General features: G+C 35.3%; 1 protein-coding gene across 7 annotated transcripts in view; it reads left to right on the top strand.

Moving 5' to 3' along the window:
* The window catches only part of ERC2 (ELKS/RAB6-interacting/CAST family member 2), a 425,018-nt gene that overhangs the window by 163,668 nt on the left and 234,705 nt on the right, over positions 1-26,645 (top strand). For 3 of the 7 annotated variants that reach the window (XR_007908334.1, XR_007908339.1, XM_051811544.1), the window contains 4 exons: positions 3,650-3,679; positions 4,551-4,744; positions 9,781-9,792; positions 20,990-21,125. Coding sequence is in view for 1 of the 7 variants with exons in the window: in XM_051811544.1 (XP_051667504.1) it covers positions 3,650-3,679; positions 4,551-4,744; positions 9,781-9,792; positions 20,990-21,125 (372 nt within the window). In the remaining 6 variants the exon portion in view is untranslated. The remainder of the gene's footprint in view (positions 1-3,649; positions 3,680-4,550; positions 4,745-9,780; positions 9,793-20,989; positions 21,126-26,645) is intronic. The other 4 variants (XR_007908336.1, XR_007908337.1, XR_007908335.1 and 1 more) reach the window with 3 other exon arrangements.

Raw genomic sequence — 26,645 nt, forward strand, 5'->3', positions numbered from 1 at the left:
TTTCATATATGCTTGCCAGTCATTATCTCAGTATTAGCGACTCTGCTTTACAGAATTTGTTTATTCCCTCCTAGTCTGTTTGTCTGCAGTATTCCAAAGTCAATCCTTTTCTTAAATTCTTTTCCACTGCCTTTACGTGCTTAATTTTCCAAAGGACAGCCTGTTGGCAGTTCCAAAATAATGGATGCTAGATCCTTTTCCTTTGGCACCAGGCAGCAATCATAGTATATTGACAAGATGATTTTGTTAAATAAACTTTTCTTGCTCGTCTTCTTTCTTCTCCTACTTTTATATATATATATATATATATATATATATATAAATCTACTTTTAACAATGTGAGTAGCAATGATTTTCTTCTCACCCCAAACCAACCAAGGCCTTGAAATGAAATCATGATTTGATTGAAGTGAATGGCAGCATTTTCTTTGTGTTCCACAAGGCCAAGATTTCACCTTTGTCTTTGAGATAGTGTGATAGCAGTTACTTGATACCTTTTTTTTTGTACTCAAAATCACTGATACTTTATTTAACAGAATGCTTTATTGACCTTTTTTTTTTTTTGCTTGAGAATCATAGTTCTAAAAAACTCAGATGTCAATGTAATCTGAAAATACCGAAGTTTTCATGCTCATTTGTTTACATGTGTCAGAGCAATAGCAGCCAATCACTGAGTGGACTTTTATCCCATGCAGTAATATAGCATTTTTTTGGTGGTTGAATTTGTTTTTTGTGCTGTGTCACACAGGTATCGACTCCAAGACCTTCATTTTTTGCTGAATCTAATGTTTCTTAAATACAGCAATGGCTAGAAGTGTTTTATTCTTATATACATTTGAGTACCAAAGAGATGATACTAAAGGGGTGCAAATCCTGCATGCTCTATAGCAAATGATTTCCAGTTTGTTCACCTGTAAGAGGGAATAGAAGTGAACATTTCTTCATGTTTTGAAAGATGAACTTTTTGAAATACCTAATGAAATTTTGTGTAAAATTGATTATAAGAAATTACGTTATTGCCTTTGGACTGTAATGAAAATATAATGCTGTACTTTAGAGTTCAGGTGAACCTTTTTCTGAATTACTAAAGACTAAATTTTCCTAAATCCTTCACCAGAGCAATGTCAGATTAAAATTCAGAGTACCTGCAGAATCCTCTCTAAATTACCTACAGTAATCCCTGAAGTTAAATAAAGTCCCCATGAATTTAAAGGAGACAAAAAAATTAAGGTGAAAGCAATCTATTTTTTTATTTGTTTATTACTTAAAGTAATAAAATTTGAAGGATCTTACAAAGTAATTTCTTGCATGTAAATTCTGCTGTTCATTTTTCTTTAGATCAAGTATTTGGTTAATTTCTGTGTATGTTTGTGTCTGAAGCTTTAAAAATTAAACATTATATCTATCCATCCATTTCTGTTATGCAGAACAATGCATGTATGACTGTACCATAAGATTTTAATAGACTAAATAATTCATGTTGCATGTCTGTGCCACCCTGTTATGGTGTTTCTGTAGGAAATTTGTGGTTTACATAAGGAAATGTTACTTTACTTCTGAAGTATTTGTAGTATTTATTAAACAAATATCAGAACAGATACATAATTATAGTAAAAATCTGTGAAATCCTAATGGTAGAGTACTATGCTATTTTTATTGAATTGTAAAAATAACATACAATAATGCAGTCACAAGATAGACAGAAAAGACATCATAAACAAGTGGGCTAGATTGCAAGTAACCTAATCTACACACACAGGAATTATCATTTGCAGGTACAGATTTAGAAAGCTCAGAGGTACACATGGACCAATCACTCTTACCCATACAAGCCCAGTAAAAACAGAAAATGTGTTCTTTCCAAGAAAACAGAGAACTTAGGGAGAAAAAGTGGGACAGAAATAAAAAAAAGAAAAAGGTATAGAAGAGAGGACCGCAGTAGTAGGCAGAGACTTTCTGATTCATGTGATAATCTTGTAGCTTTTGGCTGCACATCCCACAAATATGGGATGGCAGGAGTACCACATAAAACATAAGAATTGAAAACACTTGTGCAACTTAATGTTGGTTTCCTTACCATGCTGGTGAGCAAAGATTAAATGGCTAAACTCAGGAATAAAAGTATATCTGTTATTCCAAGTGATGATTTACTTATCAGCAGTGCAGCAGGTAATTTGGTCAGCACATTTCTGAGCTGCTGTGTGACAGGAATCTTCTGTGGTGGTAGAACATTTGGCACCTTGCATTAGTGACACTTTTGTGTTCTTGCCCAATTATGTATTTTCCTCATAGAAAAAAAAAAAGGCTTCTCTTTTCTCCATTGCTTCTTACCCTGGGTTAAGACAAGGGTAGAGTGTATGGGGAAAAAAGGTTTGGGCTGAAGCTGAGAGTTCCTTTATGCTAAAGTGAAGACTGCTTAGAGGAAGGAAGGTGAGTAATTTTCTTTATGAAATGATGGAAGCAAGGCTGGTAAATTGGTTAATTATAGGCTAAAATAGAGGGAAGGGAAAGAAAGGTGGCAGGGAGGAATATGAAAGAGTGATAGCCAGTAGAGGGGAACTGTGAAATTCTGGATTTACCCTTAGGGAAGCAGGAGAAACCTGAACAATAGGGAACAACATGCTTTTTGCACAAGTTTCTTAGTATCTTAACAGTGGGAGTTGGGTTGTATTTTTTTTTCTAGAGTGAATTTACCTTTGTCAACCTATAGAATTATTTTTATTTTTATTCCTTGGAAAATAACACAGTGATAAAACAGTGTGAAATATAATAGCACTGATGGGTAATTGAAGTGCTTTGCAGCTGGAAATTGGTGCAATCTCTCAAATAATTGGCCCTGAGTCTGAGTATTACAGTGACTTCAAAAATTACAAAGTTAGTTGAAAGTAAATTTCTTGATACAATTAACAGCTAGTATAAAATAAATCCAAGTTTATTGTTAAAACAGGAAGATTATGAGGCTGAAAAGGAATCTGTTCTTAGCATCTCATCTGAACTGTTGAATCAAGATACTCCTTGAATGTCACCTTTAAACCAGCTCTGTGTTAGAAAAGTCCTGCATTCAGGACTGGAGCATGTATTATTATCCAAAACAGAGAATTTAAAGAGCAAGGCCAGTAGGTTTAGTGGCTCCTCATGTCATTCCCTTGGCTTCCTCTGGAAACGAAATATTCCTCTGAATAAAAATCTCAAGCAGGATAAACAAAACTTCAAATCTACTATCTTTTTCTTATTATCCTCATGCTTAAATGATATGTTACATGCAACCCCCCTAAGTTTCTTCCCTAGTAATTTCAATTTGTTTGTTGTATTTATGGTAAACTCAGACTTGTTTTTTATTTATACAGAAAATTTTATCCATTGCAAAGAATACAAACCTTCTAATATCTGTAGTTTATATTAATTCTTTCCTAAACATGCATGTTTCATTTTGATCTGCATTTCTTTCATTGCTTGCTTGCATTGTCTATTCCCTGAAATTAAGAAGAATAAGTAAGTCCATGTCTTCTCTGCGGAATAAGATAGTTGGAGGACCTTCAGTTTCTAAATATCATGAGTTTCTGTAAAAATCCTGTATGTTATCTGAATTTTCTATGTTTAATGTGCACTGCCTTAAACTACTTGTTTTTTCCTTGCCTGCTCTTTCAAGATGCCAATTAGGAATAATGGGAAGCAAGGGGTAGGCTAAGCATTGCAGTGCATTGTTGTTTCCATCTGTCTGTGATTATTCCAGCCAACAGTTTAAAGCACTTGGTGCCGGATCCTGCTCCCATTGAAGTTAATTGGTTTTTTGCCATGAGGTTTGGTGGGAGCTGGACTGGGCTCTGCACTCTTGTTGTGTTCATTGCGTTCTCTCTTGTCTGTGACACCGCCACCCATCCATGCATGTGTTTGCCAGGTTTGTGCTGTTTTCACCGATGGGCTTGTTCCTCTGATGTTTCAGGTTAAGTATTAATGATGAGACAAAAAGGATTATTGGGTAAAAATGTCTGCTGAAAGCAGCTTTTTTAGTTTATCGGTTTGCCTTTTAAAAACAGCACTGCATTAAAACAATTTCTTTCTTTTAAATTCTTTGTATCAAACTGCATTTGAGACATCTGGCGATACAGATATATACAATATGTATATATGTATCTGGTTTTTTTGTATATATACATGGACAAATTGTGTATGTATATATATGGGGAAAGAGAATATGATTTGTTAAGAAGTTGCCTATATATTTAAAACACTTTAAGAGCTTACTGTGAATTGAATGAATTACAAGGTGATTTTTTTAATTTGAAAAAAAACCCTTAAAATATAGTCACTTTAATATGTAAAAAAAAAAACCCTTAGTAAATCCCCTCCCCCTTCAGGATGATAGAATTTGACTAAGAAGATATTTTAATTTCTTTTTATAATGCTTCTGTAGAAAAGAGTGTCATTGGACAGAAATACCCATAATCCTTTTTAATGAAAACTTGAACTCCGAGACTGAAGAAGTGAAGCTCTTAAAGCTATTGAAATTATTGTCATCCTTATTTTTTTTTTTAAATATTATTCTGAAGGCTCATGAGGCTGAAGAGGAGGCACGGATGAACCCAGAATTTGCAGACAGAATCAAACAGCTTGACAAAGAGGCATCGTACTATAGAGAAGAATGTGGCAAAGCTCAGGCTGAGGTTGACAGACTTCTAGAAATACTCAAGGAAGTAGAGAATGAGAAGAATGACAAAGATAAGAAAATTGCTGAGTTAGAAAGGTAATGTTTGTATTGTCTTACACTGAGTAGCATTTTTGCTTAATTGATCTTCATTTCAGAGCAGAGTCTGTTTTTTAACAGAATATTTGTTATGCCTTGTAAAATTGAATCAGAAATGAAAAAAAAAACAAAAAACAAAACAGGCTGCTTGATAACTTCATCTCCTGTCTGCTGCCTTTGGAACAATTTAAGGTTTCCATTTTTTAATACTCTTCATAAAAGGAACACATGTAGGAAAAGTCATGTGCAATTTACAGGGACAGCAACCCTCCCAGAAAACCATGTTGGGGAGCAATCCTGTCTTTCTGGTAACTGGTGAATCAAAACTGTCCCCACACGTTTCTTCACTGTGAACATCATCACTAATTCTAAGAGGTCCTGAAAAGTATTGGTGAGTATTTCTAACCTGTCTCATGACTATTTAATAATAGTTGTAACTATTTCTCAAGTAGTCTTTGACTGCTTCTAAAGAATATTTTCTGATGTCAACCAGGTGGTAATTGTCTTATTTCTGAGAAGGTTGTACAGTCTTTCCTTAATGGAGACAGGTGGGTTTTGGGATCAGTTGTCTCACACCCTTTGTAATTAAATAATTCTTGGAGCCTTCTCCCATGTGGTTTGCTGCTATTTATTTATGAGCCTCTGATTTCTTTGTTCCTTTCCTCTACTTAGCCACTCTTATTTAAATGAAAGAAGGAGGTTTGTTTTTTTTTTTTTTCCAAATGATTTATATAATTGTTTTATTGTGATAAAGCCAGAAGAAAATGTTTCATGGTTTGAAAAGAGAAGTTTAACTGATCTCATTGTTGGGATCATTGCTATAGTTCCAGTCAAGACAAAGGACTGCTCTGTCTCAATAAGAAGTATTACCAGCAAAGAGGGGAAGATCTGTGGGAAATATTAGTTACCTTGGAGGGTGGAAAACAACTAGCTTGGAAAGAAAGAGGTGTAGAACACCTTTTACTGACAACAACTTAAAAACCTTCACAGTTACCTGCTGCCAAAACTTATTTTTCTCTGCAGACATTTGGCAAAGTTTAATAATGGTTAATTGACATGAAAATGGAGGCCTCAAATTTAAAGTGAAAAAAGATTTGTACTCAAATTAGAACTCATTGTTTACAGGAGGACAGCTTCAGTTTGCAGTTGCCTCTCTCACCACATCAGAAAGCATTTAGAATGCTCTAGTTTTTGCACCTATTTTAATGTATTCTTAAAGAAATAATAACTAATCTCCTTGCACTATAAAACCTACTGAATTAATTGTGTGACACCCGCCTCATTAGTAGGCATGCTAAACTTTTATTCAAGATAATTTTAAGACATTTATTAAGTAACAATCATGTGTTGAATTTTTGAATATTAAAGTGCTAATTAAAAGGTGATCATGATTAAGTGCTGAAGCTTGAATATTTTATGGAAAAAGAGATAAATAATTGATAGAGACTTATTTGAATTAAATTGAGAATTGATTAAAAAGCAATAATTACAAAGAAACAAGGAACCAAGGGATCCAGAGATATTGCTACGGCATTGTCAGCATACAACTTGTTCTTATTGTCTGAGAACCCTGTAATAGGTTATGCAATGGACAGAACTTTCTATTTTTGTACTCTTTTTGGTTTTTTTAAAAAATTCTGTGTACTCTTACCAGTGAAATTTTGGGACACCAATTTCTAGTCTGTTGCTGTTTTATCAGGGTGTTGATCCTGACATAGCTTTTCAGAAAATAATGTGGTACTGCTGAGTGGACACAGACTTTTTGAAGAGGATACACTGTACTAACAATGTGATGAAGTAGTTAAACCTTGCTATGAACCTTTAAGTACTTCTGTAATGCTTACAGTATGATATCTGTGCAATGACCAGCTAAAGAGAGGAGCAGTATGTTGGCATTTTGGGACTCATCACGCTCTCAGATTTCTTTTTGAATTCTGTGATCTTTACTGCAGTTTCTCAGTTGATTTTACTTACGAGCAGCTTTCAAGATTAATTCCAAATTCCTATACACATAGTGTATATATAAGGTAATTATTGTAAACTAGGAAAAGAAAAAAGAATTAACATAAAAATTATCTATTGTTGATTTCAATGACAAGTTACTGCCATTACTTGCTAATGGAGTCTTAAAACTGCTTTCCAACATGCCAGACCAGGGTCTTAAACTTGTTGATTGGTTGACTAAGGCTGGCAATCTGCTGGAAGTATGAAGGTGTAACAGGGAAATATTTTTTGCAAGGGAGTATCAAACCTCTCTTCCTAATCAGGTTCACTTTAGGTTTCTCTAAAATGTAATTGATTTTCTCTCTCTCCTTATTTTGTAAAACCATTGCCAAAAGATCTGTATTTAACTGTGGCACCTGTTGGTATCCCCAGAGAATGAACTTTGATGTTCAAATTCCCCTTTCTAGGGGTTTAGGTGGAGTGTAAATTGCTGTAACATTTTATGAAGAGCTGCCACTTTTTTCTTCTTGTAATGACTGTTTGATTGGCTCATTTTGAAGGGCAGAGGTGGAGCCAAAGCTCAGTTTACCCGGTTTATGGGAATAAAACATTGCAAAAATGACCGCAACTTTAACAAATTCAAAGATGTTCTTTCCTTCTTGTCCCACTAGAAATATGTGCTTCGAGATATGGGCAGTTAATTTTATAAGGGTTTGCTATTTGGCAGATGAACATTATTAATAATTATGGAGCAGCCTTCATATGAATGGTAATTCTTTTGGTTTTAATGTGATTTTCTTGGCTCAGAAACTGTCACACTCCTCAGTTGCATCACTGCAGATTCATATTATTGCTCATATATAAAAACACGTGGGTCTGTTTCTTAAATTACTCTCTCTATATTAATTTTGTATTTTCCCGTTTTTTATTATTGCATAGGACAACCAGTTCCTTCTTTTATACTCAAGCTCTTTGATAATTTCTATTACATTTTTCATGATTTATCTGTTTATAAGTAAAAAAGGTTAAAATTAAATGCAAGATATTGCATTCAGTGTGTAATGTACTTCCGTTAGACTTAGCTTGATGTTTTTCTTTGGTTTTCTTGGTGAAGAAATGTAGTGTGGGTGTTGTTTTTTTTTTGTTTTAATGATGCAAATGAAACTGGATATGATAGTGATAAGCTTAAATTTTAATGCAAAGGACCTAGCCAAGGAGAGGGAGCTGCAGCTGAAGCTGAACTGTCAGGGCTGAAAGGAGTATGTTGTTTAAAGCTTTTATTATTGGTGTTAGAATGGGAAGTATATTTATGAAATATGATAGGGAGTTTGAATTGTAAAATTAAGTGAAATACAATAGCATAAAATGCATGTTGGTGAAGTTGGGACCAGTAAGACTGCCTGCTGTGAACTAAGGATAATCCTTGGTACAGTTTAGGAAGAGAAAGATTGGGTGAATTTGCTTATGACTGTGTCATTATGAGTCATCTAAATAACGATGCAGACGTCTAAATAATGAGGAGTGAATCCTGATATGTCAGAATAAGTGTCTTCAGTGAGGATAGGAAGGTATTAATGTCATAAGGTGCTAGCAGGGCTCCATGTGGAACACTGCTGTGCACTTCCCATCAGTCATATTCAGGGAAGTTGAATTAAAACTGGAAACCAGTGCGGAGAGGGCTGGTGAGATAATGACGGGAATGGAGTGCTCATGTGACAGGAGGGATGTAAACAACAGTGGTTTATTTCTCTGGAAAAACAAAGGCTCATATGGGAAGTTTGTTCTTTATAAATATATGAAAGGGTAAGCACTGCAGTGAAAGAGTGTGACTTCAGTAAAAGAGCACTGGCATGTAATACAATATAAATTACCCATTAGTAAATTTAGACTGAAAAGAGAAATAAAGTGATGACAACGTGGTGTAGCTTGAAAAATCTTAATCTGCTTTTCTCCAGTGATATGTTAGATAGTGGTCATTTGCTTGATTGAGTGTAGCTTCTCAGCAAACACTGCAATAATATGAAAGCCCATTAAAAAGATTGTACTAGCTATGAGATAAAACTTGTTTGTATTTAAACAAGAGGTTTGTTTTTTGTTATCTACTTCTCATATGCAGTGGTAAGTTTAGGGTAATAACATTATAGACATGCATTTAAGCTCTTGGGCTGTTCAGACTTCAGTTAATTAATTTTGAATTGATTTGGATTTGAATTCTGATGAAGATAAGTCCACACAGCACTGACAATTCATAGCATAAGTGACAAAACACCAGCATATGGAATAATTCTTTTTTAAAAAAGCACTTTTAGGGCTTTAAAAAGTGTTCCCTATCCTAAGTGCACAAAAAGCTGTACATTAGTGACAGATCTGAGGACTAGTCTAGCTGGGTGGGGATTTTTTTGTCTTACTTATTTGAAAGGGCATGTTAGGTATTTTTTAACAAATAAGTTATCAAACATCAGAATGTTTTCAGTGCTGAAGTATTAGTCTGATTCTTCATACTGAATTAAAAATTTGCTGTCAGCATTAGGAGGGGCTGCATTTCTGGGGGCGTGGGTGTCAAATCTCTGTCTTTGATTATTAGGTACAGTGCTTCGTGAACTTCTGAATGGTATCTTTGAACAAGCTGCCAAATTGTTCAGCTGCTTTGGCTTCCATGGGAAGGTTTGATGAATGAGGGTCACTAAGCCTATGTTAGTTCAAATAAAAGACTTTTTGGTATATGATGAGATGTTTGTGTTGCAGCAAATGCTATCAGTATTCACCCAATTTATTTTTTCTGTTTGGTGTGTGCATGCATTTGGATGGTTATAAATATGGATGGCTTTCCACCATTCACAAATGATAAGATGCTATTTTACTTTAAAATTTCTGTTCTCTTCAGTGCACAGCAAGGATATAGCTCTTCAGAAATTTTATTTTACTTCTTGCTTTTCCTTCCCTTTCTTTTTTTTTTTTTAATTATCTGCTAATATAACATCTGCTTGTTATATTTTTAAAGAACTAATATGTTCCTCCCTTTATTCTCTTTTGCTGTCTTCCTCCCTATCTGTTTTTCTCCAAACTGCTGCTTTCATCCCTACTCCAACCAGCTTGACTTCCAGGTCAGTATTTTCTGCTCTCCTACTTAATGCTCCTTCCACAATGAAGGTTTTCATTGATGCTTCATTTATTTGGCAATTTTGATTTCAGAGAAATAACTTCTGTTTGTATTATGTTGTCTTTATTCTGCTTCTCCCTTCTGTGAAGTTTTTGGTCATTCCATTCCTAGATCAGAAACTTTACAGTAAGTGAATGCTTTTCTCAAAAGTCTGTAAGAAAAAAATGTTAATTAACAACATATTCATATGTTGTTCTGTATGAAGATTTTTTTCTTTCAGTTTTGCTTCTATTATCTTTATTTTGGGAGCTCAACACTGGGAATAACATTTTTAGTAGATAACCCACCCAGTAGGAAGTGTATTGACCAATAACAGAGAGATTTTATACCTCAGATCAGAGACTTATTCTTAATACTTTGGCATCACCCCTTTTACTGTTATTGCAAAGGAGGAGTTACAGTGGCTGTGAAGGTTTTAGCTGTTTGTGCTGGCCAGATTCTGGTGTCTGTATGTGTATGTTTTATATGCTGTGTTTGGATACAGCCTCATCTAGTCAGACTCCTGTTTCTCTTTCTTCCAGGTTTTAGATTAGTTTAGCTGGTGTTTGAGCTTACACACTGTTGGAGTAAACTTTTCAAGTATTGCTACGTGGCCTGTGGTGCTTGTTGAAAGTAAAAATTGATCTAGTTGACATTTTTTTTCTTATTAGGCCTTGATATTAATTTTCTTTCTCATGCTTATGAATGGGTGTAAATTTTAAGATAGCAAAGTCTTAAAACATGTACTTGGTATTTTAGAAACTAGTAACTGTATATTGTTTGGATGAGGGAGTCATCATTATCAAAGTTAAAGGAGGGTATATACTGCAAAAACTTTGCAGATATATTTCAGCTTCCTCTGTGTTGCATTTGCCAACATGGTTCCAGGTTGCCATGCAGCACATTTGACTTGAATCATGACAGATATCCAATCTGCCTTTATGATACGTTCAGTTAGGAAGTTTTCATATTTTTTCCTCTCAATGTATACTTTTAGCACAGTGTTTTCTATTCATATAGGAGGAGAGCTTTGGAGAGCTTTGGCTTCTTAGTCTCAAAACTGAGCACAGTTCACATTTCATGGTTCAGAAAAGTCAGAAGTTTCTGACATGGATGTCTTTGAACTGTATGGCAAAAGATGGTTCATTATGAAAAGACTGACAAGACAAGAGGTTTTTTTTCCCTGCTGTGCCTTGATGCACATCACAATTGCAAGTTTCTTTTCAGATGAAAAAAATTTCTTTTGGAAATTTGAGGCTTATCGACTGAAGTAATGAATTGGATGAACACCTTTTTTTTTTAATTGTCTATCTACTACAAGCACATTTTGATCTGCTTGAATGGATAGTTATTACACCTGGATTATGAAAATACTCCAACAGTTTTTTCGGAATGTTTCTTTCTTCCAGAATTTAATTAAATGCATTTACCCTGGAGTTGGCTATGATGAAATTATTGTCTGAATGTAACCACTCTGCATTTCAGAGCATACCCAACATTGATGGAAAAATCTCTCTAGCCCGAGAGAGCTTAAAGAAAGGTATTATGCTATGTGGTTGTCATTATGGTTGATTTCACTGGAATTCAATGATTGGTATGCAGAAACATTTGTTCAGCAGTTGGAGGTGCAATTTCTGTTATGTTTTATTGACCTAAAAAACCAGCTGACCTTGTTGAAGCAAACTGTCCTCATAACCCTGCCAACTTTCATCCCTAGAGTCCTGGATAAGTTGTAGCGTATGATTAGAGTTTATTGTGGGAATTCAGTGAAGTGTTAAGTTTTCTCAGCTTGAATCTTCATTAAGGTCAAAACATAATTTAAGAGACAGATCTATTAATTTCTGTAATTTCTGCTGATCAGTATGTTCTTAGCTGTTATTTTATTTGTCCATATTTATATGAGGTTATGATGATTAGAAAAATGCTGGATCCGTTTTACTAACGTGGTGGGCTGTTGATACTGGTGACAGACAAGAAAATCCAGTACATTGGCATAATCCTGCCCTGTGCACCTGCCTATACAAAACAAGAATATTCTGAGCGCAACAGGCACTACAATGACATCCCCTCACCCCCTGCCTTCAGGTTACATCAGGTTATACACTCCCCAAGCCTGTCCACCTGCAGATAAAGAGGAGATGGATATTTTTTCCATGTGTAATATACTGACCAGTGCTAGAAAGTTTCCCACCAGCCTCTGATGTTGGCCTTCCTAATTGTTTCTGTGGGAGGTTGGGGCTCAGTGACATGTGTAAGGCAAGGTTTAAGGGAGTTTTAAATTTAACTTACGAGCCGTCCACAGTTTTGTCAAATGTCAGTTTGATGGTTCCAAGGGCAGAGTGATATGTTGTTCAAAGATAATTTCCCTGGAGAAATTGAGATAGTGTACTACTGAAAACTGAGAGAATCTGTGATATACATTACTCTTCTGAGAGACTGGTTATTCTGAGTGAGAAACATAGTTGTCACATTGGATAACAGGCAGATTGTTGACATGTCTTTCTGTTATAGTCTGTTTGCTATGTGTACAGAACCAGCATTTTAGCATTTAAACATTTTGAAAGAGATGACAATTTGAGTAGGGGTTATTTAGATTTATCTGATTACGTTAGCGGTTTTGAATTTTTGAATTTGTAATTAGATTTTTAAATTTAATTTTATTTAAGAAATAGTTAAGTAGAAATTTTATTTCCTTGAAATTCTATTTTCTTAAGAAAAAGGTTTAAATTAACAATGTATTAGGAAATAAGCAGAAATCATAGTGATTAAAAATAAAAAGATATAAACAGGATCCTGGGACAAGATGATGTGTCATTGTTCATTTTCATACAACTCAGTACTGAGTCTGCTCAGTTCTGTACTTTCCCTTTCAGTTTGCTTAAAGGCATGAAGAGGTGAAAATAATAGAAATGGATTATTTAAATAAGGAAGGATATTTTGTAATTTCTCAGTGATTTGATTTTTTTGGGATTTGATTTGGAGTGTAAATACTCTACTGAAGCAAATGGATATACAGTATGAACTGGATGTGAAAAGAGCCCTGTCTCTTTGAAGGAAAAATATCCACTTTGGATTGGGTTGGATGTGACACCACAACTCTGGGGAAGAGAGAACACAAGGAACTGGTACTCTTTCCATTTCATGGTTAGTGGTTTCAAGACACAGAAATATTTCTTATGCTTCTCCAGACCTGCTGCCTGCACTAGTTTTCCCCGTGGGGAAGATCCACAGAGCGTATTCCTTTACCTCTTGAACGTGTGAATAAAGTAGCCTCAGAGCACTCTGGGGAGTTGGTGCCTGCCTGGGTGCAGTGCTGTCAGGATTCCCTGTGTGCAGTGCAGGGGTGTGTGAGTGAAGAATCATTGTGAGATAGCACAGCTCGCCCTCAAAAAGCTGTGACTGAAAAGAGACAGGGGAACTAAATTTAGGAATTGGGCTGTTGGTGGGACCACTTCTCCCACTTTCCCATTGTTTCCGTTCACAATGCAGGAGCGACATGCCTGGGCAACATGATTGTGACTGGATTGAAGTGCTCTGATCTGAATTTATAATAAGGGGAAGTTAGTATGTCTAAACAAGAAATCATACAGAGTGTACCTGATTTATTTGGAGGTCTGAAGAAGTTACTGCAAAAGCATGGAAAGCTTGATTTATGTATTGAATGATAATGGCTGGATTGATCCTGAGAACTTCTAGGGTGAGCCAGGAGTTGCAGTCAAAAGATTTGATTCAGAAGGAAATTGCAATGAATCATGGAGTGCTGCAGAGGAGGTGTGATCCTGATTGCTGTCAGGCTGAGCTGGACATGCTGCGGAGCAGTTGGATGCAGAGAAAAACTGGACAGAGTCAGGAGGTGGTGGGGCATTTTTTGCATTTTTTTTTTAATTTGTTTGTGTGGGGATGTTTTATTTGTTTTGTTGGCTTTTTAAAGAAAAAAAGCTTGCCTGGATTACAGCTGGAAAGGACTTGATGGATCAGTAGCAGGATTGCAACTCCTTAGTTGCAGATTTCAGGCAACAGACTATTTGCAGTTGCTGGTTACAGTTATTGCTAATGGTCTCAATTAATAAAATAGCTGAGCAAGCAATTGCCATATTAAATCAGATCAAATATCCTTCTCATCTAGTGCCCTGTCATCAGCAGTATTTTATTTTATTTTTTTTAAAAAGAACATCAGAAGAAAAGACCCAACCATCCTGGGTGTACAAGAGAGATGTGTGACAGATGAGTCTTCTGGTATGAATTTCACACATGTTCATGTAAAGTGTCATCCAGTAAGAATGTGCTGAGGAAGACAGTAGTGCAATGCACTGTGTTGGAGTTTCAGTGGTTGCAGTGCAGATAAGTGTTGAAACAAAGTGACATGAACCATAGTTTGGAACAGGATTTTAGTACGTCTTTTTCATTCATGCATTATCCTCATGTGGATATTTCAAGCATCTCTCCAGGGCTTTGGAGGGAACTGTGTCAGACTAAACACTTCTTAAATAAAGATTTTGGAAAATTTCCCAGATTGTGTGTTAGGTAAACCCTTCCTCCCACATTTTTGTCTTTGAGGTGAGAAATGTTTCAGTGACTTCTGTGACACTTGCTTTATTTCTACCAGGCAGAGTTGTTGGACAATAATACTGTTTTGTGGTGCATCTGGGGGCAAAATTGTTGTCACACTGAAGCACTGTCATAATATCAGTCCTAGGAGATCTGAAAGTAGCCTTCAAACAGTTGAAATACTAAGATTTAAAGGGTGGGGCTGGGGGAAGAAGAATTAAAAAAAAAGGTTATTTGACTTTGTGGCTTTTTTATTATTATTATTATTAACGCAGCAATAGGATCGATTTCTGGTTTTTTGAGACCTATAGATCTCTGTGGGCTGCAAGCCTACTCCCTTGAGTAAAACTGAAATAGCTATGTAATCTGTTAGTAACAGTTGGGAATATACTAAAATTCCTTTTTTTTACTGGTAATTTGCTGGCAATAAATGGCTGTGTTCTGGGTTGCTGTGACGTGGCATGTTTGCCAGTCTGTGGGTCTCACAGAAAAAAAAAATCAGTGTGTACAGTGGTGAGATGCAGTTTTGCATTCAATAGATTTCATTTTTGCAAGGAAAAAGGCAAAATGCTTATAAAATGTTATTACTTTATATTTTAATGAATTTTAATCTTGTTTTATTTCTGGTTGTTATGATTATTACTCCCTGCCTTTTTATATCAGGGCATAAAGCTAGATGAATGATTTGGCCTGGAATGTACAAGCAGTCTAGCTTCTGAACTTCATCCACATCATTAAAAAAAGCATCAGTCCAAATATAATTTTTTACCATCAAGAAAGAAAGGATGAAAGTTATTTTGAAGCTGAACTCTGTTAGACATGCTGGATATGTCAAAGTAATTGATTTCTTAATAGTTGCTTTTGGGATAGTTGCTTTTATGTTATTTAAGGTATTCTTTAGTTTGTTATCATTGTGATAATTGTATTAGAAACAGAAAGTAAAAAAGAATAAGGAAACATTCCAAATCTTAAAAGATATTTTGGATACTAATAATTCTTTAGGTTATAGGATCTGGATTGGAAAAAAACCCAACATGAAAGTTTTAAGTGCAAATGACTGCACAGAAAGACACTGCTTAGTTTTTATTAGCATATTATAAAACTTATAGGGACTAGAGTCTAACTTATTAAATCAATTGAACAGTGAAACACGAGGGCTTTCTTTTAGAAAAATTGCTGTTGTTTGAGGTGTGTTATGTTTTCTTTGAAATATGAAAATTTCAACCTATCACAGGTATAGGTTTTCTTATCATGATAATACATGTTTTCTCCAGACAAATCCATCTATGGGTTGTAGATGAATAAACAGTGTCCTTGCATATTTGTGTCAGGAATGTCTCTGTCAATAACACTCTTAACATCTCTTGTGATGTTTATGGTTTGCTAGAGTCTGACCCCTCTTTGTTTTTCAGGTTTATAGATGGGTAACAGCAAATACATTTGTATTCCATGAAAATACCAGACAAAATGATTAGCTTTTCTCATCTTAATAAAATGCTAGCTTATGGATTTCAATGGAATTAGATCTGAATTTTGAAGAATTACCCTTAGCTGCTTTAGTTGTGACTCAATAAAGCACCTACATATACTGTCACTTTTGAGACAGTGATAAAACTATGAATAGTTTTCCAGAGTCTTACTGAAGTAATGTAGTTCAGAATGGACATTCACATGGTTGGGATTTACAGGATCAGGTCTTCTGCATGACTAGCTACTGAGATCCAGAGTGCCTAGTAAAATGTTAAGATTTGTTTCCTTACTCACATACGTGAATTCTTTGTAAAGGTGTGGACTATCTATGAAGGAGAAAGAGATGATATGTTAAAAAAAAAAAAGATATTTTTTTCAAATAATGACAATGGTAGTATTCTACCCAGTGCATGCCTAGAAGAATAGGTGAAGATGTTTTTTTATTTACGTGTATGAGATTAAATTTTAAAATGTATTTTTGAGACTTTCCTATTTTATATAAATTACTTGTTTTGGATAAATTGTATATTATAAAATAGTTTGGTTTGATTAGTTTGGTTTGGGGCTGGTATCTTTTTATTTGCTTGTTTCCCTGAAAACATTCTTTGCACTCTGATTTTTTTTTTTTTTTATAACTTGTTGAGGAGCACAGGTTCCTCAAATACTGGAGGAGTTTTTGATGGACTTTCAGACAGCTGGTCCCATTGCAATGCTGTTTAAAGTGATGAAAATTATCGCAGAGACATATTCCTTTAGAAAACATTGCAGATTTTGCTCTTGGGTGTATTTTGCATGTCTGCATTTTTTGGATGCTTTGAGGGGAAAAAAAAAATCTTTATGAAATAGAGTGAAGGCTATACTAAGCATGTAACACTTATTTTTGGCTGACATTACCAACTTTTTGGCCAAGGTCCCCAGGTGGCTAATTAAAGCTGGGAATTTAATGAAATAGTGTGATTTTCTATAGCTATCAGAGATGAAAGCATTGGAGTTTAGACAACACACACTACTGTAAAATGAAATCTGAAAGATACATATATGCAGAAACTTAGTGTTAATATTTCTCTTAAAAAGTTGGACTGAAGGAATTAAATGTCCTGTAGTTAGACCTATGAGATCTAGTTGTGTGCCACTCCAGAAGAACAAGAAAAAAACCACAAACATGTTTAAGTGAATCATTTCAGTTATTTTCATACTAGCAAGAACTAAATGCTGCTACTGTTTTGCTGTTTATCTTTCTGCTGATCAAGGTTCTGGGTCTCCAGGACAATGATCTATTTCTTAAAAAGACATTTCAATTAAAAAATGTTGCTACAGGGCTGTTGAAGAATTTTTTGGTCTTTTCCCTTTCCCTGCCTTGCTCAGATCTAAATATTTAACAGTCATAGATGATGGCTCTTCAGCAGTATGAGGAGTCAGAGCTGCTATGTTCTAGAGATTCCAGTGTTGGCATTCTAAGACCACTTTCTGGAAAAATCATTGGATGCTGAGGAAAACAGAAGTAGACCTTGCTGTGGTTTAGACACCTGATTATAAGTCTAATGCCCAGCTGAGGTGGAAATTAATGGCTGTGGACTTGAGAAAGATTATCAAAAATTATCCCAGATCAGAAAGATTCAGGAAGAGGAACAGGAAATTATGACTTTTTTGTGATTTTTTTTTTTTACTGGGGTAGCATATCTAAGGTGAATGTATTTTCAGTTAAGAGAAATGGCTTGATCTTGGTTAAAAAAATTAATAAGCTCAATTTTAGCACTAGTAAGGCAGCTTCTAGAGGAATGTGTTACTTTATACAATCTTTTTTCTCTTCTTTAGGAGTGTGAGAATGTCTTATGTACTAAAATAATAAAATTTTATTTAGACTTTTTTCTTATACCTGGTATTCATCTCTTTATTAACTCCAATATTATTGTCATCATTATTGTGTGCTGGATACTTCTCTGATATTGAATTATCAAATGAGTTAGAAGATACCCATAATATCCTTCAGTTTGCAATTCTGGAACAGAAGAGAACTTGTTTCCTTTTTTTAGTTGGTGGTTTAGGGTTTTTTAAATTTTTTAAGTTTATTTTTATTTTGACTATTCAAGCTGTGCTTAATATTCTAGCTCTACTCTAGCTCTGTTTCGAAGACATCTTAATGTCACTCTGAATTCTTTTTTAGTCCTAAGCTGTTAGATGTTCTGTGACAATTGCTGACTGTCTATAGCCATAGGAACGCAAACAAATTTAAATTTGTTATCTGCAAAAAGGGTCATTAACCCTGCTTTTTAATGTTTGGCCATAATTAAACATCTTGCCAAGAGTTAGTCATCTACACTGCTTTTTAGTTTGCTCTTTTACTTCTTAAATGTTACGAGCTCAGAACATAATTTCTTTAAGCCAAGTGTAATGTTGGCACCACTCTGGACTTGGGTGCTTCAGAACTAGTTTGTAGCCTGGCTTTCCAGTTCCATGAAGTTTTTAAAATCACCAATGCAGCACAGTATTGATAATTAGGTTGAGGTGACTGTAATGTCTAGCTCAGTGGTTAAAGAATTTAGCTCACTGAAAGATAATAGATGCCCAACTTCAGAATGAACTATAACAGTGTGGAAGGTCGGAGAGCTGAGGGTTTCATCTTTCTGCTTTGGGGCAATTACACTATCAGAGAATAATTCTGCATATGTTTTAGTACCAGGAGATTATTAACTTGTGATGGTAACATCAATTCTACTGACCAGACCCTTGCAGCATACATTTCAGATTTTCAAGACGTATGTCTTAAGCAGTAATCTTTTATTTATTTTATTCTGTCTAATGAATTTTGTGGTCTTAGAGTTTTAAATTTAAACAGTGCAGCAGAACACATGAAACTAATTCCACATGATAAAGAGTAATGTAGACTCAACTCTGCATATCAGCATAGCTACTAGTAAAGTATGTGGATATTCTATAACCTATATGGTCATGGCATATGATATTTTGTGCTGATTGGGTACTGTTCCCAAATATTTTTCTATTTCTTATGCATATTTTTTACTTACCCTAATCTTCTATTTTATTCAAAAGCATTTTAGAAACAGAGCCACATGAAAACATACCAGAGCAAGCAAGTCAAAAATTCTACTGGATCAGGGATTGTATTTGATATTTGCTGTTTAAAAAAAAAAAAAAGAGTTAGTAGGGAATATGTGCTTGCATTTATTTGCTGCACTGAACTCCCCCTGTACATTTAATGCATGCCTAAAAGAAAACTTCTCAGCTAGACTTTTTAACTGTAGCATTTTCTTTTCATTTCCATAGGTATGTAGCCAGTTGTGGAATAAAGAGAGTCTACGACAGAGCTTTCTTTTATTTCCTTCTCTTCAAGATTTTGCATATCACAGGCACCAGATGTTTTCCTTTGCAGCTTTACCATGTTCTGCTTTTCAGTGTGGCATTAGACAGAAGCTGAAATGGGAAGTTGTGTGAGGGAGGGGTGATGAAAGAAGCAGTTAGCATTGGCATAAAATTGAACTTCTTACAGAGATTAAATATAAATGAATTTATCATTTACTCAACATGAGATTGGAAACCAATTTATATTTTAACAGCACAAAGTCATATTGCACCACCAAAATTTCTGCCAAATACCACATTTATATATAAAGTTGTGAAAGTAATTTTTTCTAGTATTCATTTTGGTTTTATGCTGGTTAAGTGTGTGTTTACAATTATGAGACAGACTCAGGAGAGAGCTGTTTTTCACTTGGAATTGTACAGAGCATCTAATGTATATTTGAAGTAGTTGTATGCACTTTTATTTTTTTAGGCAACTTGAAGTTACTTTTTTTTAGTTATAATAGGTGAGATTTTCTGTTATGTGCTGTACTTCTAAACTTGTATATGAAGTGCCTTCTAAGAATTTTTAATACCATGAAACATTTATTGATTACAAATTAATTGTTAGTTTTTCAGTATAAATAAGTGGTGAAAAAAACACTGGTAGGACAAAGAAATCAGTGATAGAAGGAAATATAAAATGACCCAGTTTCTTTAGGATAATAAAATCTGTGCAAGAAATACATTCTGTAACTTTTTTTTCCACTGCTTCTGATGTGGAAGCAATGGAGAGATTTTCAGTGATCCTTTTGGGCACTGAATAATATTCTCTTCATTTGCCAAAATAGGATTAGTGAGTAGATCTTATTAGGAATTTGCACGTGACTTAATTTTTTATAGATAAAAGGGAGCAAATTCCTCGAAGTCAAAGAAAATCAAGAAAATAATATGTAAGAATCTAAGCAGGTAGAAAGCATTACTGCAAGGATATTTTTTCATTAACTGCCAGGCACAATTTACTTACCTTCTTCCTTAAAAAGATGTATGCTCAGTATCAGAAATGCCTCTGGTAACTTATTAAATAAGATCCACAGCAAAAGATAATCAAATACCGAAACAATTTTTTGAAATTTAGCACAGTATTAAAAATAGAAAACTAATGGTGGCAAAGATTGTTTAATTTTCATTAGGAATGGCTCATAAATCTGTTTGTTGATAATCTTTTGTAGAAAGAAGTCTCATTACTAAAAATGGTAGAAATGTTTTTGTCAAGTACAAAGCTATTTGTAAAGGCATACTTTATTCTTCATGGCATATTTATGACCTGACCTTCTACCCCATCACACTTTAATCCTCCAAACCACTGTATTTGTAGTAGTCCAGGTTTTAAAAAGTAGAATTTCACAACATACATTAGTCATCACCTTTACCTCCTGCTTCCTTTGAAATTAATGCTACTTAAAGGACCCCTTCAAGTTGTTCCTGAATGCACTGAGTGTGTAAGGATTGTTGGATAATCTCCCTCTTACAACAATTTTTCTGGATAATCTCCCTCTTACAAGAGTTTTTCTGCATAGAGCTCAGACCATGTATGAGTATTTGTGAGCAAATGATAAAAAGGGAAAAATCTTGTAAGTGCAAATAATTGCATTACCACTGCACAAACTTAAAGCTGTTTTGATTTGCCATCTTGAAAACCAGATGAAGTCTTATTGTTACATCTGATACTTGGAATACTTGTGTCTGTTGGAGATGTTCTGTGTCATAGTCACAAAGTTAATTTCTGTTGAAAAAGAAGTGATTGTCATTAACTCTAATGGGTATATGTGTGCAATTCTTAGACATATGAAGGATCAAAACAAGAAGGTTGCCAATCTGAAGCACAATCAGCAACTGGAGAAAAAAAAGAATGCACAGCTGTTGGAAGAAGTTCGTAGGCGAGAGGACAATATGACTGACAACTCTCAACATTTACAAGTGAGTTTATTTTTCAATTGTGTTTTAAAAGCATCAAAGAAAGTATACTTCTGTTTCACTGTGTCTACCAGGATGCATAATAAATCTCTCCCACAAAGAGCTGATGGATCTCTCCTCTTCTACCAGAGGATGCCCTACTCATTTCAGTTGCGTCCATGAAATATTTACTATTAGGGTGAGGGGAAAAAACCCAATAGAATTTGAAGACCTCTACAGAGTTACTACCTCAGCAAATATTTTGTCTTGCTGTTGGAAAGAAAAGGTTCTCTTGTATCTCTCCTTTATTTAAGATAAACTCTGAGCCTTGTTCTAGGACAGTTTCTACAGTTTTTAAGTTTCTGAGCTTGGGGTTTGAGATTTGCAAGACAATGAACTGATCTGGTTAAGTGATACATCACATACTGGGCAACTTGTTTTCAAGGCCACAAGTTTGATGCTTGATTTAAAAATTATTCCCTGAGATCTGACTGTGAAAAACCACGAAGAGAAGTGCTGATTTCTGTTGACAACATCAGTGTCTCCATGCCCAGTGTTTAGGCAATTTACAGTGCAAAATATCAATTTTGCCTTGATCTGGTTAATATAATGTGATTCTAGAAAATTTCCAGTGGATGGAATTTGACCCTCTCATGCTTTGTATGGTTGTATTTCTATTTCTAATATGTTCCTATATGCAAAATGGAAAAATTAACTCCACATCTCTCTCCAGGTTTGTGTTGGTGGAACTTTGTCAGAATCAAGTTGAGGAAATTATACGTTTTTTATGCATCTGGGCAGCGTTACATCTACTTTATAACCTTGGCCATTACATCCTGATTGCATCACCATGCATTTGACTGCATGTGATGAAGCAACAAAAGCTTGTGAAGTATTTGATCTGACAATATGATATAAGAGAATTAAATTTCAGTGTTGAGCAGCTACTTGTAATTACTGTAGTTCAGTAAAAGGAATATATTAAGCTTATTTTTTTAGTAATATTTTGGAAATCTCTGAGTGGTGTGATGACTAGAGAATAGAAGCCATTCCCAAGAACTTTGATTTAACTGCTATACTTGGGGCTTTCTAATCTTGTGGTGAGAATGCAACTACCAAATGGAAGAAGCATGGCTGAATGGCTTGAATTTGGAAAGAAAACTCCTTGTCTGGTGTATAGCTCTTATGTTCCATTCACTTCCTATAAAACATTTACACACTAAGAACAGTTTATGAAAACCAGTTAACCAAGAACTGTTATTTCTTGTTACTATGCCTTAAAGTTTCAATATTTTAATACTATATCCTTCAACACTATTTTCAAGATATGAATCTGATAAGTAGGTGGTTGACTGGTTGAAAAGCCAAACAAATTGTAGAGCTCCTGTCAATTAGCCTTGGTATAGAAAGGAATTTTTAAAAATATGTTTTTAAGAAAATGTTTCCTCCGTTATGGAGTTGTGTAAAGAGTAACAGGAGTGATCTAAGGATTTAAATGAGGCAGGATTTTTGGGGAGACACATGATGTGAGATATATGATATACTTTGAAAACCAGATTTCTAGGAGTACTATGCATCTGCTGATTATTAAAAATAACGATAATTGCTCTTTCAGTTAATTTTTAATCTTAGTAAACTGTAGGGATATGACCCTCTTTCCTCGTTGCTGTTTATAATACCTTACTGTATTTAGTGGAAACACCCTATGTTTATAGGCATCTATAACACATAGTGCTTGTGTCTACAGTGTACTTGTTACATTTGTGAATGATGTATTGAGCTGTTACGGGAAAAGTATATCCTAAAATTCTCTGGCCTGATGTAATGACTGTATTTGTTGGCTGGCTGTGATAAGCTGGCTGTTGGCTGGCTGTGATAAGCTCAGCTGAGAATTGAAGAGCAGTCAGGCTGGTCAAATTACATTTACTCCAGCCAAGTCTTGATCCCTTTTGCAGAAGTACTGGAAAAGATGTAATAAGGAAGCGAGTGGGATTGTCCATGGACCATTCAGGGAGTTACTCTGGGCAAACTGAAGCTCCATCCATTTTGTGCAGCTCAGGTAGGGGCTGAAGCTCTACCCATTCAGCTGCCCACTGGCTTTCTGATAGGTTTGAAGAAGTTCAGAAGTCTGTAGTTTCTTTGAAGCTTCGATAGTATGTAGCAGTTCCCGAGGCTTGTAGCACCGGGTATATTTGTGGAGCTTTTCACCATCTTTTCAGATAAAAGCCGTTCAAAGCTGGTTCATGTCCCAGCCTCAGTGCTTGCAGGTCAGGTTTGAGTCTCTGATGGCCCCATCTCACAGCACTCCAGGCACTGCTGTGGCGGAGAATGCCCTGGGATGCCTGGGGAGGGAATTCACTTTGGTCTCCCTCAGCTATCACCTATAATTGTGAGTGATGCTTCAGGTGTGGTTTTGGGGGGTTATTTGGATCACTGTAAAATTGGAAACATCAGGGAGCCAGACTTCACATTAATTCTTGGGAATGAAGAATAGTTGTGAGGTTTTCTGGCTTTTCCTAACACAAATCAAGGGCAGACCTGTGCGAGTCTTGCCAGACGTGATGGTCATATATTAGGTAAAGCATCACAGCAGGAGAGCTGGACCTTGAACACTTTATCATGAAATTTTTTGAGGATAGTGTATCTAACATGCCTTCATTTTTCTTTTTTTTTCTGTCTTAAAAAATGATAAGCCTTTTTGAGAAACACTGAGCTAAGAAATACACAGGTATCATGTCAGAAATTTGTATGTAATTCCTCAAGTCTCTTTGTAGGATCTTGAAATGTTAAAGGTGTGAGACTTGTTTATTTCCTGAGACGCATTTTTCTTGATTCTTGTGTGGAACATCTTTCTTCCAGTAGCGCTGTTACCTCAATAGAATTGGGAAAGGAAATATTTGCATAACATGGAGAACTTAAGTGCGTTTGGTTTAGAATCTGATTTTCAGACCTGCTTTAATAACAACAACAAAATCCTTTTGTTTCTCTGGAGTAAACAAAAGAAGGTTCACGTAATAATATTACTATATGTCTCATCACATAGTCTCAAAGGAAGTGAAATATACACTTCTGATTATAGTTTTCATAAATGTAATTTGTCAATTCAATAAGTAATCTAAGTCCAGAAACACTTCTTTGTGGAAATTTTTTGCAATGTCCAATGCATACAGGTCACAAAAAAAGTGCAGGGATGAGCCTGAAACAAAGTTAAAAAGTTTAATACCCTATTCTGCTCTAATCTATTCAACTTGTGGGTGTTTCCACCTTTTCTTCCAGTTTATCTTCTGGCAAATTTTTTGACTCTTCTGTTGTTTTAAATGTTTGGGTAATTTGTCACAATTCTCTTTTAAGTAGCTTGGGTTTTCTTTGGGTGGAAATCCACATGCCGAAAAGAGATATTTCACTAACAACATTGTTTTTGAGTGAGACAATGTGTAGTTCTCATTGATTTCAAACATCATCTACAGGCAGCTTGATCAATGCTCTGTACCTGCAGTACTGTGAAACAGATTGTGTACATATGTACATTTTCCAGGTGTAAATAACTCACTTTTTAAACACAGTCTAGCTTCTCAGTCGTACTTTGTCACTGGATGTGCAAGAGTTCTAGTTTTCTAATAGCTTTGTACTGGCTGGAAATTTAGTCTTAGGTAATGAATAAAACATGATCAGGAGAAAGTCCCATCAAAGGAGAGGGAAAAGCTGGCTAGTTAATATTACTGCTTTCTGATTCTTGCCATGTGAATGTCTGTGATATCTTACTCACTGAAAATAGCTCCCAAGAGATTTCATAGCTAGTCAGTGTGAATCCTTAACCTTGGATTTGTTTCTTTGTGTGCTTCACCATATAATTTTCAACTCCATAACAGTTCTAGAAATACAAAACATACTGAAGACATTGCACATTACTATATGTTATTTCTGTGTCTTTTAAAATAAGATAGCATGGCCTAAACAATGGGCATACCCGACATTACTATGAATTTACTATGATTTTTCCTTTAATGCAGTGTATTTCCTACTGCATTGTTTCAAACACTTTGAAACTATAATATCAATAAAAAGAAAAAGCTAGGGAATGAGATGAAGTCTTGCAAATAAAAATGAACAGAGCAGTTTAATCAGTTCAGAGACACAGGAAGCAGCCATGAGTGCTATGCAGACAGGCATTAGTGCATGGAGCTGACACAAGGCAGGAGAGAATTCATTACATAAACACTTTGTACATAAAGCTTTGTATTATTAGTGCTGAAATACATATGCAGTGTCAAAACACAACCTTTTAAGAGGTTAAAAATCATGAGCTATTGTATTAAAAGGGAATTCTGGTTTAAGCATCCATCCTAAGGTGGACCTATACCTCTCTGGAAGGCTTTAATAATTCTCAGGGTTTAGGGGATTCTGTAGGTTTCGATCTTTAGAAGGCTGGTAATTTGGGGGGGGTAGATAGTGCTAAGATAGGGATTTTGCCTATTTACACCATTCCTGCCTCATTTCCACAATGGGCATGTCTGAATTGCAAGTGGTGGTCTGGCTTTGATGTGCAGAATTGCTCCCTGCCTCTTCTGGTTGTGGGCAGGGGATAAGGGGAACAAGGTGACTGCCCTTGATTTCCTGTTCTTAATATCACGAGCAATCAGAACACACAGATGAGATATGATGTAGATGGATGTTTGAAATACGTTCAGGGACAAGGGAAGGGTAAAACATGGCCTGCAATGCTTGTGAAGATCTTCCCTCTTGCTAAGATTTCTGCTATGAGATTTGAATATCTTGAAACAAAAGCTGGTTTGTTTGCAAGTCTGCATAAGAGTCAGCTGCAACAAGTCTTTTGGTCTTTGTGTAAGACGATAAAGAATTGTAAGATTTTGGAACCAGTTCAGTGACAAATTCAGAGGATGGGGACAAATACAGCTAGAATGAAGTTCTCCCCTTAAGGTTCCCATGAACACCTGTTTGTGGAAGATGCAGAATAGAGACTAATTATGGTTTTAGTGACTTAAAAACTTATTTTACCACAAATTTTCTACAATTAAAGCAGTAATTCACACCAGTTTTCTCTAACATATCTACATAATTCTCTTCAATTTATTGCTTGAAAACTAACCTATGGTATTTTATGCTTCTGGTTTCAAACTGTCGGTTCCTTGGGGACTGTAAAATTTTGTATCTGAGTGGTTAAGCTTAAATTTGGTCAATTTGTGAGAAAATTAGTTTTCATGTACATATCAGATAGTTTCACCCTGATAAAGCAGGATTTATGTACTAGCAGATGGAGAGAACCCATCACAGTAGATTGCACAATTATGTGTGTTAGTGTTATGTTCATGGGTACTTCCTTTGGCATTTCTCTGCCTCTCTAATTATAGGTGGATTTTGCCAAGATAGAGTGTAGCTAATAGCTACAACATCAAAAATATCCAACCTTTAGCAAAACATATAGCATATTATAAGCTTCACACAATTCAGAGACCTTTTTGTCTCTTGTGCATATCTAGGAAAAAGGCAGAAATTGCATTTTCTTAAAGTGGTCATTTTTATGTA

This window comes from Manacus candei, unplaced genomic scaffold, assembly GCF_025592945.1.
Source record: "Manacus candei isolate 608988 ecotype Guabito, Panama unplaced genomic scaffold, ASM2559294v1 h1tg000082l, whole genome shotgun sequence".
NCBI classification, from domain to species: domain Eukaryota; kingdom Metazoa; phylum Chordata; class Aves; order Passeriformes; family Pipridae; genus Manacus; species Manacus candei.